The 20,120-nt window shown below is 39.8% G+C and overlaps 1 protein-coding gene across 1 annotated transcript in view; it reads right to left on the bottom strand.

Moving 5' to 3' along the window:
- Window positions 1-20,120, bottom strand: part of CNTN4 (contactin 4) — a 406,008-nt gene that overhangs the window by 374,470 nt on the left and 11,418 nt on the right. Inside the window, exon 2 of the mRNA XM_052644373.1 lies at window positions 14,271-14,448. Coding sequence (XP_052500333.1) covers window positions 14,271-14,448 — 178 coding nt within the window. The remainder of the gene's footprint in view (window positions 1-14,270; window positions 14,449-20,120) is intronic.

Below are 20,120 nucleotides of genomic sequence, written 5' to 3'. Positions count from 1 at the left end.
AGCCCCAGGTACAAAAAGAAAAATAAATTTTCAACAAATGCAAATATTCTGTAACTCAACTGGAGGCAAAACTGACCTGAACTTATGAGAGGCTATATAAAACTTAGCATGAATATTCATATTTTTTGCTACAGAGTTCAAATGTGTTCAATTATGGAATGCTGACCCAGGTTCAGCTGGAGATGTTATATAATACTGGGCATGTTATGTGGACCACATTTCTTTTCTAAAATCAGAAGGATTCTTAATTAAACATTTTTGACCCAAACAGTTGCTGATTAGCATTTGTGGGCCTGTACTATACATCACTTTCAAGGTTTCATGTAGAGGACGTACAGTGCACAAAGACGACGCCATCCTGCCCTCAGGAGGGTTTGCTCTAGAAGGAGAGACAGACAGACAATACCCAGATAAGTAAAGTTAACTTTGTTTTTCTAATCAATAGACTATTTTTTGACATCATCACATTTGATGGAAATGTACCATTGTTGGCCTGCTTTTCCCACCTACACAGTTTCTCTTGGCTGCATTTCAGGACAGCATCATCTTACTTCTCCACCTTCCTTTGGGTCCTTGGCACCCCCTCCCCCTTCCACTGAGGACCCATGCAGTTCTAAGCTTTGCCCACCTTCACTGACCCAGCATCTCCCAAGTGTTCGAATCCCGACCCCACAAATGGCCCATGTCATCCTTGATGTAAGATAAACACAGCACAAAGACGAGCATTTGGTTGCTTTCTGGACTCACTCTGTTCCTACAAAAATAGTCAGCAGGGGACTTTATAGCTAGGCTGAGGCCAGTAGGTACTGACTTTACAGTCATTTAGTATTGTGAGCTCCTTGTTGCTGCTTCTTTGCAAGTGGATGGCCTCCACCCAATCAGGATGAAGGTTTCTTGGGCTTTTGAGCCTGGAAAGGGGTAGCCAGGATGCCCAGCTTCAGATATCAGTTCACCAGGAGCAAAAGCTCTCCTGGGTTGGGGCCTCCCCACCAGGGCGAAAATGAGTCAGGCAATAATGAGAGGTCACAGGCAGTTATGGACTGAAGCCAGGAACACCTCCCAACTCTCTAGCCAAACTTGCACTTGCCCATTCCAAGATTTATTCTTCTTCTGATCACTGCTGTTGTTTGGTCACTAAGTCCTGTCCAACTCTTTGCAACCTCATGAACTGCAGCATACCAGGCTTCCTTGCCCTTCACTGTCTGCCAGAGTTTGCTCAAACTCATGCTCATTGAGTTGGCGATGCCATCCAACCATCTCATCCTCTGTTGCCCCCTTCTCTTGTCCTCAGTCTTTCCCAGCATCAGGGTCTTTTCCAATGAGTCAGGCTCTTCACATCAGGTGGCCAAAGTATTGGAGCTTCAGCTTCAGCATCAGTCCTTCCAATGCATATTCAGGGTTGATTTCCTTTAGGATTGACTGGTGTGATCTCCTTGCAGTCTAGGGAACTCTCAAGAGTCCTCTCCAACACCACAATTTGAAAGCATCAGTTCTTTGGTGCTCAGCCTTCTTTGTAGTTCAACTCTCAAATCCTGAGAGTTGAAAAACCATGTTGGAAAAACCATAGCGTTGACTATACGGACATTTGCCAGCAACATGATGTCTCTGCTTTTTAATATGCTGTCTAGGTTTGTCATAGCTTTTCTTCTAAAGAGCAAGCGTATTTTAATTTCACGGTTGCAGGCACCATCCTCAGTGATTTTGGAGCCTAAGAAAATTTCCAGCCATACATATTGCCATTCCCTGAATTTATCCCAGCCTCTTTCATTCCTCTAAATATGGCTATCAGTTGACTAATAATAATTCATCCATTTAACTGGCTCTTGTCAAATTTAGGCCTTATTCCAGAGATGGGAATGTGGTGTCTCCAGGGTTTAATTTCTACTTTTAATGAATCAGCACAGAAATACAATACACTGTCAGTGACTGAAAAGAAAACAGATTAAGAAAAAATTTTAAATAGAGGCCTCGGGTCATCATTGATCAGGTCGCTGGATCAGGGGTCTCCAAGGGAATACTAGGTGATTGCAGACCTGTCTCCACTATCAGCTGAGAAAAGTGACGTTTAAGCAGTGACTCGTCCAGTCACATTTCTAAGAACTGTGATCATTGGACCTTGCTTCTAGGCTTTCACCAAAGCCCCAAGTTTTAAAAGTTGGGGTCGGGGTGGGAGTGGACATGGACAGGTCTACAGAGGTTCAAGTTATCTTTTATGATGAAGGGAAAGGAGACGTTTCTCTCCCTTTGTCTTCAGAAAATAATCTCTCTTAATAATTTACTGCACTATGTTATGCTGTGCTGTGCTTAGTCGCTTCAGTCGTGTTGGACTCTTTGAGACCCTGTGCACTGTAGCCCGCCAGGCTCCTCTGTCCATGGGATGCTCCAGGCAAGAATACTGGAGTGGGATGCTATGCTCTCCTCCAGGGGATCTTCCCAACCTAGGGATTGAACCCTTGGCTCCTGCATCTCCTGCACTGCAGGCAGATTATTTACCTCTGAGCCATGGGGGGAAGCCCCCTATTAATTAACTACTCATGTCTAAACAGGATAGAGATGCACTGACCTATTCCAAATAAGAGAACTGACCATCTCTCATGGAGTCTGAAAGTGAAGTCGCTCGGTCTTGTTCAACTCTTTGAAACCCCATGGACTGTAGCCTACCAGGCTCCTCCGTCCATGGAATTTTCCAGGCAAGAATACTGGAGTGGGTTGCCATTCCTTTCTCCATAATTAATAGACTAGTTTCTAAAATAAGTTTAGCATTACAGAAAAATTGAGCTGGCACTCAGCTTGGTGCTTTGTGATGATCTAGATGTGTGGGATGGGGAGGGGTGGGTAGAAGGGAGGCTCATGAAGAAGGGGATATATGTATATATGTAGCTGATTCTGGAGAAGGGAATGGCAACCCACTCCAGTATTCTTGCCTGGAAAATTCCATGGACAGAGGAGTCTAGCAGGCTACAGTCCATGGGGTCACAAAGAGTCAGCCACAACTGAGTGACTGAGCTCACATCTGATTCATTTCGTTATATAGCAGAAACCAACACAATATTGGTAACCAATTAAAGTCCAAAAAAAAAAAAAAAGGCAAGTACATGAAGTTTTCATATATCCTTTCTGCCTTGCTCACAGTTTCTACTATTAACATCTTGCTGTATGTGGCACATGTGTTATAACAAATAAGCCAATGGATACAGCACTATTAACTAAAATTCATGGTGCAATAGGGCCCACTCTGTGTTGTAAAATTCTTTGGATTTTGGAAAATATAAGATGTCTCCCCTATTACATTATCACAGATAGTTTTTGTCCTAAAAACCTCTGTGCTCCATTATAGCTAACTCTTAATGTTCAGATACATCACTATTTACTTAAGAGAACAAAGAAGAGACTAGAAACACATATGAATATAACTGATAGATTTTGGCTGCTACTGCTAAGTTGCTTCAGTTGTGTCCGACTCTGTGCAGCCCCAGAGACGGCAGCCCACCAGGCTCCCCCGTCCCCGGATTCTTCAGGCAAGAACACTGGAGTGGGTTACCATTTCCTTCTCCACTAAATAGCTCTAAATATCTCAGATATCCCTAGGGCAAAAATACCTCTACAGCCTTGAAATGCTTGGTGGGAAGAAGCCTGGAACTTCCAAAGGCCCCCACATAGAAAGCGTAAAGAAATCAATGATGCTAAAACAAAGCCAAAGGATAGAGCTTCAGTGATATTCTTTGAGCTTTGAAGTCACTTCTGTCCAAAGCAAGGCTTATCTCTGATTTGCTCAGGTATATGAGCAAATTACTGCCTTTATTTCAGCCAATCTGAGCTGAATTTTATCATCTGCAGCTAAATGACTCCTAATTGAAACTGTATTCATAGACAGTACATGTCAATTTATTCAGTGGTTTAATCCATGTTATTGGTCTCCTTTCTCTTCTATTTCCTTTTGACAATTCTCTACATGCACGTGTATGTAAAAATGCACACAAACAGGCCCTTCAACAATGTGGTAGACGAAATCTTCTCTCTGTAGACCTAATGTTTATTTTTATGCCTCAACCTTCACCTTGTCACTCCTATGATCAACTGCTCCCTAGAGGTCTCCTCCTTTGAGCTGTGCCTTTTCTGGTTTCTGGATACATACGATAGCTTGGCAGGAAAACTATGACCAACCTACACAGTGTACTGAAAAGTAGAGACATCATTCTGCCAACAAAGGTTCATATGGTCAAGGCTATGGTCTTCCTAGTGATCACATATGGTTGTGAGAGCTGGACCGTAAAGAAGGTAGAGCGCCAAAACACTGATGCGTTCAAATTAGTTCTGGAGGAGACTCCTGAGAGTCCCTTGCACTGCAAGGAGATCAGTCAGTCTTAAAGGAAATCAACCCTGAATACTCACTGGAAGGACTGATACCGAAGCTGAAGCTCTAGTAGTTTGGTCACCTAATGTGAACAACCAAACCAGAGGAAAAGACCCTGATGCAGGAAAAGATAGAGAGCAGAAGGAGCAGAGGGAGTCAGAGGATGAGATGGATGGATAGCATCACCGATGCAATGGACATGAACTTGGGCAAACGTTGGGAGACTGTGAGGGGCACAGAGGCCTGGTGTCCTGCAATCCATGGGGTCACAAAGAGTCAGACGTGACTGGGCAACCGAACAACAACAACAAATGGTATCAAAACTTGTTTTTCCCATGTCTTTCCCCTTCACAGGACACTATTTCTTACTGGAAACCAATAAGAAACTGTATGGTAATCATTTCCTAAGCTCTAAGCTTCCAGCTAGAATTCATATACTTTCACGGTGAACTTTTGAAAAGATAATTAACCTAAAACAGTGGTAATACTCCTAATGTGCGTTTATGTATTCTTTGTATGTAGAAAGATACTCCTAGGCCAGTTAAAAATGAATACAGAACTACATTCTTCTCCCCAAATTCTGACTGAAGAGATTTGGAGGTGGGGCACATATATATGCATATTATTCACATGCAAGAGATCTACAGTCATGAGTCACCATTTGAAAAAGAAAACTGAGGGAACATCAGCAATGATGGTAGGCCGCTTCAATCCCCAGGTGGCTGCTACAATTGATAAGGTGTATGATTCTCAGGTCAAATGCTGGAACTACCTCTCTTGTACGTCCTGGGTGAGTAGAGTATCTCCCATCCAAAAAGCAAATGGGAATAAATCCTTGTGTGCAATGGGAGGTGTCAATGATTATATCAGACCTGTTTTGGCACCTGATGCTTTCCTCATCATGTCTCAAGAATACTGTCATCCAGGTCTGTCCAAGCCTCTGTGTGTCTGGGAGAAACAATGCACTTTTCCCAGTTCTGAGCCTCCCACAGCTAACACATTCTCATTTTCAACTAAATAAACAAAAACGAAAAACAAAAAATGTATGGCCAAAAAGTTGAGGTTGTCTTTGCTGCACTCAGTCATAATTTCACACTTTCTTAGAGACCATCTGCTTATGCCCTTCTGGGGTAAACTGCTGGTATTATTATCCCCTCAATGACACCCCAAGTTTCCCACCACCTTCCCTGACATTAAATTGCTTGAACACGGAAACACGGAACGCCTGCAGGCAGCACTTTCATGTTACATGCACTGCAGCTTTTCAAGGAATATTCATGAACCTTTGCACCTGTCTCTTTGGCAGCTGAAGTACCCCATGTCTGTCTTTCCTTAAATGGTTCAGGTTTTTAATTTGGCACATAGTGAATGTGTCATTATATAGAGATATATACCAGGGAGCGTGAAAGTGAGTAATCTGAGAACTGTTCAAGCAAAACTGGAACAACATATTCCTAACAGGAAAGATCTACTAAATTTGAATTTCGTATGCTTCTCTTTCTGGTGTGTAGGTACTTTAGCTATTTTTCATATTGTTGCTTAGGAAACAAGGCTATCATGGTGTTCCCGATGAAGCTGAGAAGAAGAAAAAAATCAAGATTAAGCTTATGGCAGGCAGTGGGTTCCAGGCATGAGTCTTCTCAATGGGACATTGGTTTTTTAATAGAAAGTTGGTAAGAAAACCCAAATCAGATTTATGTTGTACCTCCCTCAACTGACTGAATCCAGAAGTCCTGCTAGAGAAGGATAAATATAACCACAATCAACTTAGGTAGAGATGAGCTGAGTTTTGGCAAAAAAAAGATGCTTATGAAATCATAAGTCAACGTCTACCTTCCCTCTCTCAAAAGGTAATATCTCTGCCTCCTATTTAGAGACACACAGAATAATGAAAATGAGTCTCCGTCACTGAGTACATCATTAGGCCAGGCTCTGTTGCAAAGTAAAAATACTTAGCAGGCCTTGTCTCACTTACCCTACAACAACCCTATTGACAGGTCTGACACTCCTCCTCACTCGGGGATGGAGAGAGAGATCCCTGGAGATAACCACCTTTATCAGAGGTTGCAAAACAAGGATTCATTGGTTTCTTCCTCTTAGAAGCCAGTACTCAGTAGCACCATGATATAAAGTAGAACTGCCCTCTACGTATTAACCCCCAACAAGTAACAAAGGAGATGTTGATATGTCAAATAAGGATGGTGTCATTAAATGTGAGTGGTTTCATATTTTTAATCCAACTCTATTTTTGAGGTGAGGAAACAAAGGTTTTCAGAGGTTCAATGGTCACACAGATACTCAGTGATGGAGTTCTAACCAGAATCTTGATTTGTTGATTATCAGTGGAATTTTTTCATAGTACCATAGGCTCCCTCCAGTTTATTGTTCAGATAACAGCGGGGTTAGTCTGTTTTTACCTAGAAATAAAGCAGAGAAAAATGACAGAGTCATCCCTTAGGGAAGGAAGGAATCTATTTTGTCAATATTTAAGTCTTGAAACTTTGGTTCAGGAGAAAATAAGTGAAAGCCTATTTCCTTTTAGTAGAGAACAGAAAGGGTAAGTGTATTCATCATATGCTGTACTTGTTACTAATTCTTTCAAATTATAAAGTAGTTCTTTGGGGGAATTACCAACATTTTGATGTAGAGAAAGGGTATTTTGTCCTAAAGTATTCTCTATAGAAAACTTAATAAAAGGGGGGATTCATAACCTTTCAAAATGACAAGCATAAAATTTACATCTAATTATTGGCCATTCTGCCTTTTCTGTGTCATTCTGTCATAAGGTAAAGTGGCATGCACGCTGATTTGGGCAAACACAAAAGCAAAAATTCTTTCTGTAAAGGGATAAATGGAAGTAAAAAATGCCACTGAATTGAATTCACAGGCTTATCAAAAGAAGGGGGAAAACAATTCTTTGGCTTTCCAAAGACAAGGTAAAAAGCTTGTCCATTAAGTTGTTGGACCCTCTGAATAAGTCATCCACCTCTCTGCTTCATTTCACTGACAACTGATGCCCAAATTCCTTCCCATAGACCTGTAACCAGAGAGGTGGGTGACCCTGACCTTCTCTATGTTTATAACAAAAAATACTTGTTTGCTTAAGCAATACAGCAACTAAGCAGAAGCAACTGACAGAGAGAGGTACCAGATGAACATCTTTCATTCACTCAACAAGTATTTGCTGAGTCCCAGCTAGGAGGCAGACGATCAACATGTTGAAGACAGACAGAAGTAAATCAACACACTGTCCTAAAAGAGCTCCCGCTCCAGGCTGGGGAGGCAACTCACACAGCGTGTTGAGAGGTGAGTAGTGTTGGGAAGTAGACGAGAAGGACGCAGAGTCCTGGCAGGGCACTGAGATTTTAAACAGGCCAGTGAGGCCCCTTATGGAAGACGGTGTGACGCAAGACGCAGAGGAAGCGAGGAAACAAACCAGAAGGGTGTTTGGGAGATAAACATTGCAAGCAGAGGCAGGAGTGCCTGCACAACTCCTAAGGCAGTAGGAAGGTGCCTAGTGTAATAAATGCTTTCCCACTTTCTCTCTCCCCACTCTCTGCTCCCACACCCCTCACACACACACCCAGAGTACCTGGAGCCCCGGGGTGGAGGGAGCGGTAACAGGAGACAAGCAGGGACGGCAGCAGCTATACCCGTCTCAGAGCTTCCCTCTCCCATATTTCTGGCAATTCTCCAACCAGCACTGTGTAAGTGAAAGTTGGTATCATTGCTCATTTTATGGACTAACAAAGTGAGATTATATCCTCATTTTACAGACTAACAAAGTGAAACACACACAGAAAAAGTCCACATGGGAGCCTGGGGCATCCTGGCACTACCATGAGGCGTTTTTCTTTTTCTCTCTCAAAACATGCACATGGGATTAGGAAACTGCAATTCTTGACCAATCTTTACATGTAGACCATGCCAAAACCTGTACAATACTTATAGCACAGGAATTAAAAGCATGGGCTTCAGATAACAGTGTGGGCAGGCTAAGTCGCTTCAGTTGTGATTGACTCTTTGCGATCCCATGGACTGTAGGCCACCAGGCTCCTTTGTTTTTGGGATTCTCCAGGCAAGAATAATGGAGTGAGTTGCCATGACCTCCTCCAGGGGTTCTTCCCGACCCAGGGATAGAATTCCAGTCCACTGCATTGCGGGGAGATTCTTTGCCATCTGAGCCACCAGGGAAGCCCACAGACAACAGTACCTGGGTTCAAATTTGAGCTCTGCCTGTGGATGACCTTGAACAAATTGCTTGGATTCTGGGTCTCTGCTTTCTCATTTGTGAGATACTAGTGCATATGTTCGGAAAAGGCGATGGCACCCCACTCCAGTACTCCTGCCTGGAGAATCCCATGGACGGAGGAGGCTGGTGGACTGCAGTCCATGGGGTCGTGAAGAGTCAGACATGACTGAGCAACTTCCCTTTCACTTTTCACTTTCATGCATTGGAGAAAGTAATGGCAACTCACTCCAGTGTTCTTGCCTGGAGAATCCCAGGGATGGAGGAGCCTGGTGGGCTGCCGTCTATGGGGTCACACAGAGTCAGACACGACTGAAGTGACTTAGCAGCAGCAGCAGTAGCAGCAGTGCATATGTTATCGGGTTATCTGTGAGTACAGAATGCCTTAATATTTTTGAAATGCTAAGAACAATGCCTGACACTTAATGAGTCCTATACAAGGAAGGAAATACAACATGTTTACACATTTCCTACTTACAGTCTCTGATTTGGGGTGGAGGGTGTTGGAGATACAAAGGAGAGAATCAACTCTAGTTACTTTTTAATGTTCTTGTAGATAGGAAGACGTACTTTTTCCTTAGCAGTCCAGATGCAATAGCAATTTTTTGAATATATATTGCCAAGGATACACATTTTTTTGCCCCAAGAAAAATAATAAAGTAGATCAGCACATATTTCTCCTCTTATTCCCCCACCTCCACCTCCCAAAATTAGTAGCCTGAATGATCCAATAAGCACTCAAGTGTAAGCTGCACACAACCCATCTTTAATCTTTCCCTAGGTTTCTGAATGAATGATGTCAACATTCATGCTTAGGATACTTTTAAATCAAAGAAGGTCATCTTCAGAAAGGGCTAAAAAGAATATAAGCAATGTCTCTTTTTAAGAGGAATTAAAGAAATGTGAATTCCTTTGGTTTCTGTCTTTTGATGTCATGGCATTTCTATTTCAATGACATAAAAAAGTACTATGATGTGGAACAAAAATAGGAGATACCTCTATTTTTGGCAGGCAATAAAACATGTCCTCCATGGAAACAGCCTATTCTCCTGTTCCCCAAACCTCTTGGATACTACAATACTCCCAGAATACGATGATATTTTATCACCTCTGTCTATTGCATGTAGGCTCTTCAAAGACAGGAATTTGAGTTGATGTGGTCTTTGTTTCCCAGACTTTTTCCTTCTTTCTGGTACAGGGTAGATACCTAATCCATCTCTGATGAATGAGTTAGTGAAGGAAGGAAACAATATGGCAATCGTTATTAAGTGGTATGTAGGGGAACCAGTGTGGAATACAAAATATCCTGATGGGTGGTCAAGTACTATTTACAACAGAACCTGCTGCTTCTTGAAGATCATTTGAGAGAAACAGATAAGGCTTAATCCATTAAGAAAGTCAACTTTTAAATTTTCTGTGAAAATTGACTTTTCATTTGATTTTAAAATGGTGTCTTTATAAAGCCTTTTACTAATGTTAGGGCACTCTTTAGAAGAATTCATTCCCACTCATTCATTCATCTACTCATTCATACAACGAGTGTTTTTTGAGCATGTACTCTGTTCCACATGCTGAAGATACAATAATGAACAAGGACAAATGCAGTTTCTCCCTTAAATTCATTAAAAATCTATTCACTGACAAGCTTATGCTTGTAATTTAATTTTAAAAATAGACTGACCAAACAAAAACAAAAAATCTGATGTGGACAGGTCCAAGTCACCATCTAGTCCAGTAAGCAGTTCTTATCATTCTCTGAGTCACAGAACACATTGAAAAGAAGATGGAAAGATGGAATTGACATCTACACAAACTTTTACACAAAATTTCTAGGGTTATTGGACACTCTTCCCTGAAGACAATCCATGAATTCAGGATTTAAAATCCCTGACTCATTCTGGGTCTATCATTTCATACCTCTGTGAGTGTCCACATTTAAAGACACAAAGTAAAAATGTTTCAGCTCAGTTCAGTTCATTTCAGTTACTCAGTCATGTCCGACTCTTTGCAATCCCATGAACCGTAGCACGCCAGGCCTCCCTGTCCACCACCAACTCCCGGAGTTCACTCAAACCCATGTCCATCGAGTAGGTGATGCCATCCAGCCATCTCATCCTCTGTCATCCCTTTCTCCTCCTGCCCCCAATCCCTCCCAGCATCAGAGTCTTTTCCAATGAGTCAACTCTTCGCATGAGGTAGCCAAAGTATTGGAGTTTCAGCTTTAGCATCAGTCCATCCAAAGAAAAATGTTCAGCTCATATTAAAACCTCAAAACTAAATATTCACTATGGCTAAGTCTCTAGAGTATTTCAGAGGATTTAAAATAGCAAAAGTGAAAATAAAATGTTTTAAGTGATAAGGGAAACAATAATTAGGGAGAATTTGTTCTCTTTTAGTAATAAAGTTAAGACGAACATGTATTTCAAACACTACAACTATCCTCTGAGTCTTTTGTACTCTTGAGAAATCAACCGAGAACTATTGGTTAAAGTGCTTGAAGCTAATGGTCTGAAAAAGATTGAGTGAAATAAAACTATTTTGCCTGAGTAATAACTGCTGTCAAGTGAGAAGGAACTATTCTTCACCAAACTTTTGGGATCTTGACCCAAAAGGCATCCTGAAGTAGGATTTGAGCAATTGTTAACATTTCCTCAAAGGCAATTTAGGAGTTGGTGGTTGACAGTTGAAATGCTTCTACTCTAGGCAAAATTTCCAGCATGTAACTGAGGTTATTTATAAGCCTTCCACAGATAATTACTGAAATGTGTGAAATACTTGGCCAACACACATAGGGAATTCAGTGTGCTATCAATATAGCAAAAGCTACAGGGTCATAAAATATAACCATGAAAATATATACATTTAGAGAAAATATAAATGAGACTATTTTGGTAAACTGAAAAAAGGCTAGTGATGATTTGAAGATATGATGATTAAAACATAATAATTATAGCTAACCTTTATGAAGCACTTAAAATATCATGGACCACAGAACAGCAGAAAATATTTGCAAATCATACATCTGGTAAGAGGCTGGTATTCAGAATACATATAAAAATTCTTGTAACTTAACAATGATAAGAGAAACCAATTTTTAAAAAACTGACAAAGGATCTGAATAGACACTTCTCAGAAAAAGAAAAAAAGATATACAAATGGCAGATAAGCACACAAAAAGATGTTCAACATCACTCGACACTAGGGAAATAAATACCAAATGAGGCACCACTTTACACTCAGTGGGTATATACATAATTTTTTTAAAAAGTGTTGACAAAAATATAGAGGTGACCCGAATGGGAAGGAAGTTGAAAAGGAAGGGGATATATGTATATATGTGGCTTATTCATTTTGCTGTAAAGTAGAAACTAAAGCAGGGAGAAGGCAATGGCACCCCACTCCAGTCCTCTTGCCTGGAAAATCCCATGGACAGAGGAGCCTGGTAGGCTTCAGTCCATGGGGTCGCGAAGAGTCGGACACGACTGAGTGACTTCAGTTTCACTTTTCACTTTCATGCACTGGAGAAGGAAATGGCAACCCACTCTGGTGTTCCTGCCTGGAGAATCCCAGGAATGGGGGAGCCTGGTGGGCTGCCATCTATGGGGTCACACAGAGTCGGACACGACTGAAGCAACTTAGCAGCAGCAGCAGCAGAAACTAAAACATTGAAAAGCAACTATATGCCATTAAAAATTAATTTAAAAATATAGAGATATCAGAAACTTCAAATAATGATGGTGGGAATGTAAAATGGTGTGGCTGCTCTGTAAAACAATTTGCAGTTGCTCAAAAATTAAGTGACCCAGAAATTTCACCTCTAGGTATGTATCTATATCAGAAGTCTCCCAAAGCCACCTCACGTTCAACCATTTACCAGGAAGACTAACAGGACTCCGCACACAGTAGAAATCACAGCCATGATTTTTTACATCACAGTGTAAAAAGGGATGGAGGAAAACTTGCAAAATCGGCGAAGAGAAAAGGCATACAGAGTAAAGACAATGGGAAACCAGGGGCAAGCTTCCAATTTCTTCCTCCGAGTTGACTCACATAAGAGCAATTCATTTGGAATGTATCTGTGAAATGTTATCTGTCAGGAAAATTCATTTCAGATTCAGTCCCCAGAGTTTTTATAAGGCACCGGTGATGTAAGCATTCTCTGTGTGGGTGCGTGTGTTCTTAGTTGCTCAGTCATGTCCTGTAACCCACCAGGCTCCTCTGTCCATGGGATTTCCCCGGCAAGAGTATTGGAGTGGGTTGCCATTTCCTTTTCCAAGGGATCTTCCTGACCCAGCAATCAAACCCATGTCTCCTGTGTTTACTGCATTGCAGGCTGATTCTTTACCCACTGAACCATTGGGGAAACCCCATTTAAAGCAGCCTCTTCTTGGCACACATCTAATTGTCAGATTCCTAGAAACAGTGGATTTTCAGCACAAAACCTACTGCTTGTATAAGCAGTTGAGGAGCAGTGAGCCATTATTCTGTTAGGTTAGGGCAAAAACTATAAAAAATCAAGCTCCCAGATGCCAGTCAATGTTTAAACTTTTAAGCCATCCTTCCCAACACAATAGTCAGGCCCGTTACCTCTTTTCTGTGCAATACCCAAGAGAATTGTATTGACAGTTGTGTAAATTTTACACTTTAAGATTATTAAAATGGTGCATTCTACCTCATATTAAAAAAAAAACAACAACTTAGAGATGTTAAGAGAAGATCTTGGAGTTAAATTTAAACAATTATCTTATTGGTATATTAAAATTGATTGGTGTGTTAAAAATGTAAAGAGGACTGCTATGAATTGAACTGTGTCCCCCACAATTCATATGAAGCCATAACTCCCAGTGTGGCTGTATTTGGAGTAAGGAAGCTATCAAGGTTAATAGGTCACAAGACAGAGCTGATAGAACTGGTGCCCTTTTGAGAGGCGACAGCAGAGTTTGTTTTTTCTCTTTGCCCGGAGAAGACACAGCAAGAAGGCAGCTGTCTGCAAGCTAGGAAGAAAGCCATCACCAGAAACTGAATCAGCCAGTACGTTGACCATGAAATTCCCAGAATTCAGAATTATGGGAAAATAAATCTGTGTTATTTAAACCAAGACAGGGACCATGCAATGTGCCTTATGTAAAGTATGTCACTTAATCTTTAAAACAAACTGGTGTGAGAAATTCTGTTGATCTTTCCTTTTTACGTAAAGTCTTTAGAAAATTAATTTGCTAAAGTAACAAGGTAGGATTTAAACAAAGGTTAATCTGATATAAAAAATCCATATTCCATCATACTCTACACTCCCTCAAACTATAATGATACTGTGAAGAGATTTTCAAATTCTAAGAACACATAATATAAAACAGACTCATGTTTTAAAATCCCCTTTGTATATATAATTTACCCCTTTATGTATGTCTTTTCACCTTTTATTTTCCTTTATTGTGTTGCTTTTCAGTAACCGTTTCCTTCAGAAACATCTAATTCCAAGTTGGGTATCTAAAAGGCAGGGCTTCATTCTTTTATTGGAAATCACCACAAAGCAACAAGGGTGATGTGAAAAGGAAGAACAAGCCCTATCACATGCAAAAAGAGGAAATACATGTGGAAAATGATTCAGCGGACCCTTGAACAAGCCAGGAGTTAATCCATGTATAACTTGTAGGTGGCCCTCCATACCTGACTCCTCCACATCTGTGGATTCAACAAATAACAGACCGTGTTGCGGACACAACGTGGGGTTGTGGCGAGGAGACGGTGGCACTATCACTAAAATAGATGTATTACCATGTGTACAGATGCCCAGTGGGAAGTTGATGTAGAGCACGAGGAACTCAGCCTGGTACTCTGGGATGACCTGGAGGGGTGACACGGGGCTGGGGGTGAGGGGAGGTTTAGGAGGGAGGGGATACATGTGTCCTTGTGGCTGATTCATGTCGTTGTATGGCAGAAGCCAACACAACATGGTAAAGCAATCATCCTCCAATTAAAAATAAAATAAATAAGAAAATAACAAAAAATCCAGACTTCGTAGCACTATAACATTTACTGCTAAAAAACATCTGAATATAATGGACCTGCATAGGGCAAACCTGAGTTCCTCAATGCAGCAGAGGGCTGTTGAACCTACTGGAGTCACCTAGGAATTCACAAAGGTCCTGAAAGAACCTGATGATCTCAGACAAAGCAATAGAGAACAGCTCTCCAATGCAAGCTGCCCAGTCAACAGTAACTTGTTTGGAATACAAAGATGGTTTTGTGGACCAAAACTAAGCATACCCTGGAACTGGTAGTATAGAAAATCTCAAAAAACAGGGAAAGTGAGAATGAAATAAAATCACACAGAAAACACATATATGCTAAAACATATATATGCCAACAGTCATGTTTTGGCAGCAGGAATGATTGTGCATTTTGAGTAGCACCATAGGTATTGCTCTCTGTTGGCTATAGCAATATAAAAACCTAAAAAAAATATGACTTAAAGATAAAACCTGAGTCAAAAGGAGAATGCTTCCTTGTTTGTAAAGTGGTACTAGCTTTTCACAATATTGAGTAGACTATAAAGAACTCACCCTATTCAAAGATGTGTAATATATATATAAAAAAAGAAAACAGCCCAGAATATATTGAATAAATTAAAACAAAACATGAATGGAAGGGCAAAAGTAAATAGTATGTAATAAGTAAAAGCCAAAGTAAAAGCCAAACAACTAAAAATGAAGGGAAGAGAAAAGTAAAAATCAGAGAATGAATGGCTTAATGCATCTAATTCAAAGAAATTGTTAAAGACTTAAATGGTTAAACCTTCTTACATAAGAAAGGAATACAAGTAGAAAAATAAAAAATGAAAAGTCACAAACATAAAGCAGAGAAAGTGAAAAGAATCCAAAGAGATTATTTGTCTCAATACTACACAAATGGAAGATCTAGAGGGAAATATTTGTGTCCGAAATTAACTCTAGAAGAAACAGAAAATCTCATTAGATCTGTTAGCTGAGTAGACAGAAGCTGTCCAAGAGCTACCAAAGAATCAGACACAGATGGATTCACAAATTCCACAGACATTTACAGTGTGCAGTGCTATTTATAAGTTCACAAGCTAATAAAGGAGATGTGCTTTCAATCTCTGGGTCGGGATGATCCCCTGGAGAAGGAAACGAAAGCTTACGCTAGCATTCTTGTCTGGGAAATCCCATGGACAGAGGAGCCTGGTGGGCTACTGTACAGGAAGTCGGACAGGTCTTAGCGACTAAACAACAACAAAGCTAATAAAATGAAGTTTCCAAATTATTATTATATATATTGAGAAATATATATATATATATATATACACACACACCCAACATAATTCAACAAAAATAGCTCTCTCTGTCTTTCTTCCTCCTTCTCTCTCTCCTTCCTCTCCCCATATATCAATCTCACTTTTCATATTCTACTAAATTCTAGTGTAATAAAATACATTTGCAGATGAGGAGAGTATATATTCTACTTTCCTTAATTTCAAGGTTACCTTTGAAGTAACTTAAAAATAAATTCATACCATATATGCCCTTGGGCAAAAGGGAACTTTGACCTTCCTTATTTGAAATTGTATTGTATTCAGAATGTTTCAGTATTATACATGGCATGTTTAAAGTACTCCAGAAAATCCAGGATATAGGTCCGATGAATGTCAGCTTTTAGCAACAAACAGGGGTCTAAAGCACTGATTATCTTAAACTGAATTCTGTATAAGCAAAATCATGGCTCTCCATGCCAAACTTCCATGAAATCCAATGCTTTGAAGGGCCTGAGAAATTTTTAGCTGAATTTGATTTTTATTGTAATTGTTCCTTTTACTCTGAGGTCACAATTGTGTAATTTAAGAGCCATATCTCCTCTGTCAGGGGACTTATAATTACGTCGTTTAGGGTGTTTTATTATGTGGTACTAATTTCATCTAATTGACCAGTCACAAATTGAACAAATCAAAATTGCTCAGAACTATGAGCAATTTTCTTCATGACTAAACAATTTACAATTGTCAAAGAAAAGAAAATTAACAGGTAGATTTGCAATGTTGTTTCTGCATTTTTATCTCTACTTTCTTCTACACACAAGCTAAATCTGTCACAGGGATGTAGCTACAAGAAGGTGGTAAAACTCAAGAGAATGGAAGAAATAACATGCATATACAGTATGATGAAGCTTAGGTGAATACTGACCTGGGATCATTTTCTAATGATATTTTATTGATTTGAACATATAAGCTTTGTCTATATGTAGGAGAAGCCTTTATGAAATCTATGAGGATTTCTCTCTGAAGTTGATGAGCACTATAATTACAACAGAATCTTTGTGTTAAAGGATGAACGTTTGAGATTTGGATTTTTGTGAGTGATCCCAAAGTTCCACCTCACATCGTGTGATTTTGCTGAGGCACCATTTTAAACTGAGACCTTTGAGAGATCAGGAAGCACATTCAACACTTACTCAGTATTGCCAGGCGGCCACTCTAGCATCTCGTCATGCACAGAATAAATACAATGAATGCTGAGACTCAACTTTATTTCTTCGTAGAAAAAAATGCCACTCCGAATAAAGTCTTGCTACCTGGTATTTGTGAATCTAGAGATTTCCATGTGTCAAAGTTCTCCTCAACCTTAATAATACATTCTAATCTTTTCATTTAAGAAGTACATTTCATAAAAGGACATGTTTTTTTCCCAATAATCTGAGTATTGTCTGTTTTCCTTCTATGTATTTATACTATTTCACCTCATCACCTCTATCAAACATCCGGCCTCAACATTGGGACTGAATGAGACACTGAGAAAGCTCTCACTGCCCTCTTTGTAATTACTCTGGTCTGCCCTCTCCATGAAGACTGAGCTCTATGATAGCTTTGTCTTGGGGCTGGATACTTGTTTGACTTGACTTTGTCTTTGAATTACAGGTACCATGCCTTTGGCAACATGGCCTTACTCCATGGCTACCGCTTAAAAGATGTTATGTTCCTCTCAAGCTTTCAGTTCTTTTGTGGCATAGCATCTAATTTCCTGGCAGTTGAACTAGTGATGAAATGTCTCTAGTCTTGACTCTTCCCTACTTGGCCATTCACTATATAGAGCCTAGCCATTTCCTAACGCTACATAGATTTGTTTGTAGAGCAGTGGAAAGAACTCAGTTTTAGGATGGTAAATGTCTAGACTTAAATTTCAGTTCCTCTAATTGCCTCACTTTCTGTATAATAGTATTATTATAATACTACATTATATAATAACATGAAATTATATATAGTAACATACAATAATGTTTTCAATAATAGTACACTTATCCCTTGGTGTCCTTAGTGGGTTGTTCCAGGACCACTCTCCACCCCACAGCAGCCTGTCCTGGCAAATAACAAAATCTGTGGGTATTCTTACAGTCAACCCTCCATAGTGTTGGAAGTAGAACCCATGCATGACATGGCAACCAAATTATCAATGATGCATATTTTTAAAAAAACTGTCATGAAATTTAGAAAACAATCAAGGAAGAGTCTGAGCACTCTACCTCATATGCAGCGGTATGACTGTCTAACAGAATTTTATCTCACTATGGCAGACTAGAGCATTGCCAGACTCTCAGTAGATATACAAAAAATAATTGATTCTGGTTGCTATACATTTATTTTGTATTAAAAGTTACAGACGTACATGGAAACAACCTGAATTTCCATTGACATGTGAATGGAGAAAGAAGATGTGATACATATATACAATGGAATACTATTCAGCCATAAAAACAATGAAAAAAATGCCATTTGTAGCAACAAGAATGGGCCTAGAGATTATCATGCTAAGTGAATTTAAGTCAGAAACAGAATGACAGATACCATACAGTATCACTGATATGTAGACTAAAATATGACACAAACGAAGTTATCTATGAAACAGAAACAGACTCACAGACGTAGAGAATGGATTTGTGGTTGACAAAGGATAGGGAGGTGGGGGAGGGATGGCGTGGGAGGGTGGGACTAGATGCATATAAAAGTATGCACACTTTTATATACAGAATGGATAAACAACAAGGTATAAACAAACAAAACTATAAAACAAACAAAAGGATAAAAGATTAGATGCATATAAAAGAAGATGCACACTTTTATATACAGAATGGATAAACAACAAGGTCCTACTGTATAGCACAGGGAACTATATTCGATATTCTGTGGCGAACCATAATGGAGAGGAATAAAAGGAATGTGTATATGAGTGTATATATGTGTATATGTACGTGTGTATAACTTCACTTTGCTAACTAACATATTGTAGTTAGTTAAAAACTAACTAAAAAACTAACTAAAAACTAACACATTGTAGTTAGCTAAAAGCTAACACATTGTAAATCAACTATACACCAATAAAACAAAAATTTAAAGAAGCATATAGACATAACCATTCAAAAAAAAAAAATAAAGGTTTTTAAATGACATACAAATCCACCTCAAATAGCTACTTTTGGTAAGCTTCCCTCCAGTTATTTTGTAATTCAACTATGATAATAGCTATAATCACAATGTATGTGGAATTTTCTATCAAGCTTTTGTTCTGATGATGAGTACTTTCCATCATTCTTCAGAGCCTCCATAAACTGCATTCTAAATGGTTGTGTAATTCAGTAAATGCTGAGTGATTATTCATCTGTCATTAATAGCCAGAGCAGATCAATCATGAAGCCCTCCAATGAACTATGCTATGAATAACATATTTTAAAGTTCTTAATATAATGAAGGCAGAGTAGAAAAAAAAAAACTGGTTTAGTACTTAGACGCTTGAAAATATTTGTACCCAATGCACTTACGCTCTCACTGGCCCTAACTAGTGATAGAATTTGGGCAAGTTCTTTATTATCTTTAGTAGTCTTGGGACCCTTACTATAGAATGAGCCAGAATTTATATTCTTTCAAAGGTTCTAATCAGTTTTATAATTTTGTTATGTTACATTTATTATGGTCTCAACTCTAACACTCAGCAGTTGCATGACTGGACCAGTATCCTGGAAGGTAAAAGTGTGTGTGTTAGTTGCTCAGTCATGTTCTATTCTTTGCGACCCCATGGACTGTAGCCCGCCAGGCTCCTCTGTCCATGGAATTCTCCAGGCAAGAATGCTGCAGTGGGTTACCATTTCCTAGGTTACCTGCCTGACCCAGCAATCAAACCCAGGTCTCCCACATTGCAGATTCTTCACTGTCTGAGCCACAAGGGAAGCCCCCTGGTAAAGAGGTAGGGCAGGCAGATGAAAAGGTAATACCAAGTGAGCAGTTTTCTTTCTGTCATATTAATTCTCTCTGTGGTCAGCATCTCTAATCTGGACAGTGGTGCTGATTTTGCTTCCTGCAAAATCAGGAACCTCGTCATCATCCTCAACTCCCTCCAGTTCTAGAGACTCTTCCTCCCTCCTCTTATAGAGAAGCTGGGGACTCTCGACTATATGAAGCCTCATGTCCCTTGCTGAAGCTGGGCCAAACATATCAACTGCAGTGCTTGTGTGGCATTT

The sequence above is a fragment of the Budorcas taxicolor genome, chromosome 1, assembly GCF_023091745.1.
Source record: "Budorcas taxicolor isolate Tak-1 chromosome 1, Takin1.1, whole genome shotgun sequence".
NCBI classification, from domain to species: domain Eukaryota; kingdom Metazoa; phylum Chordata; class Mammalia; order Artiodactyla; family Bovidae; genus Budorcas; species Budorcas taxicolor.
The sequence above is the reverse complement of the archived record's forward strand: the minus strand, read 5'-3'. Positions and strand labels throughout refer to the sequence as shown.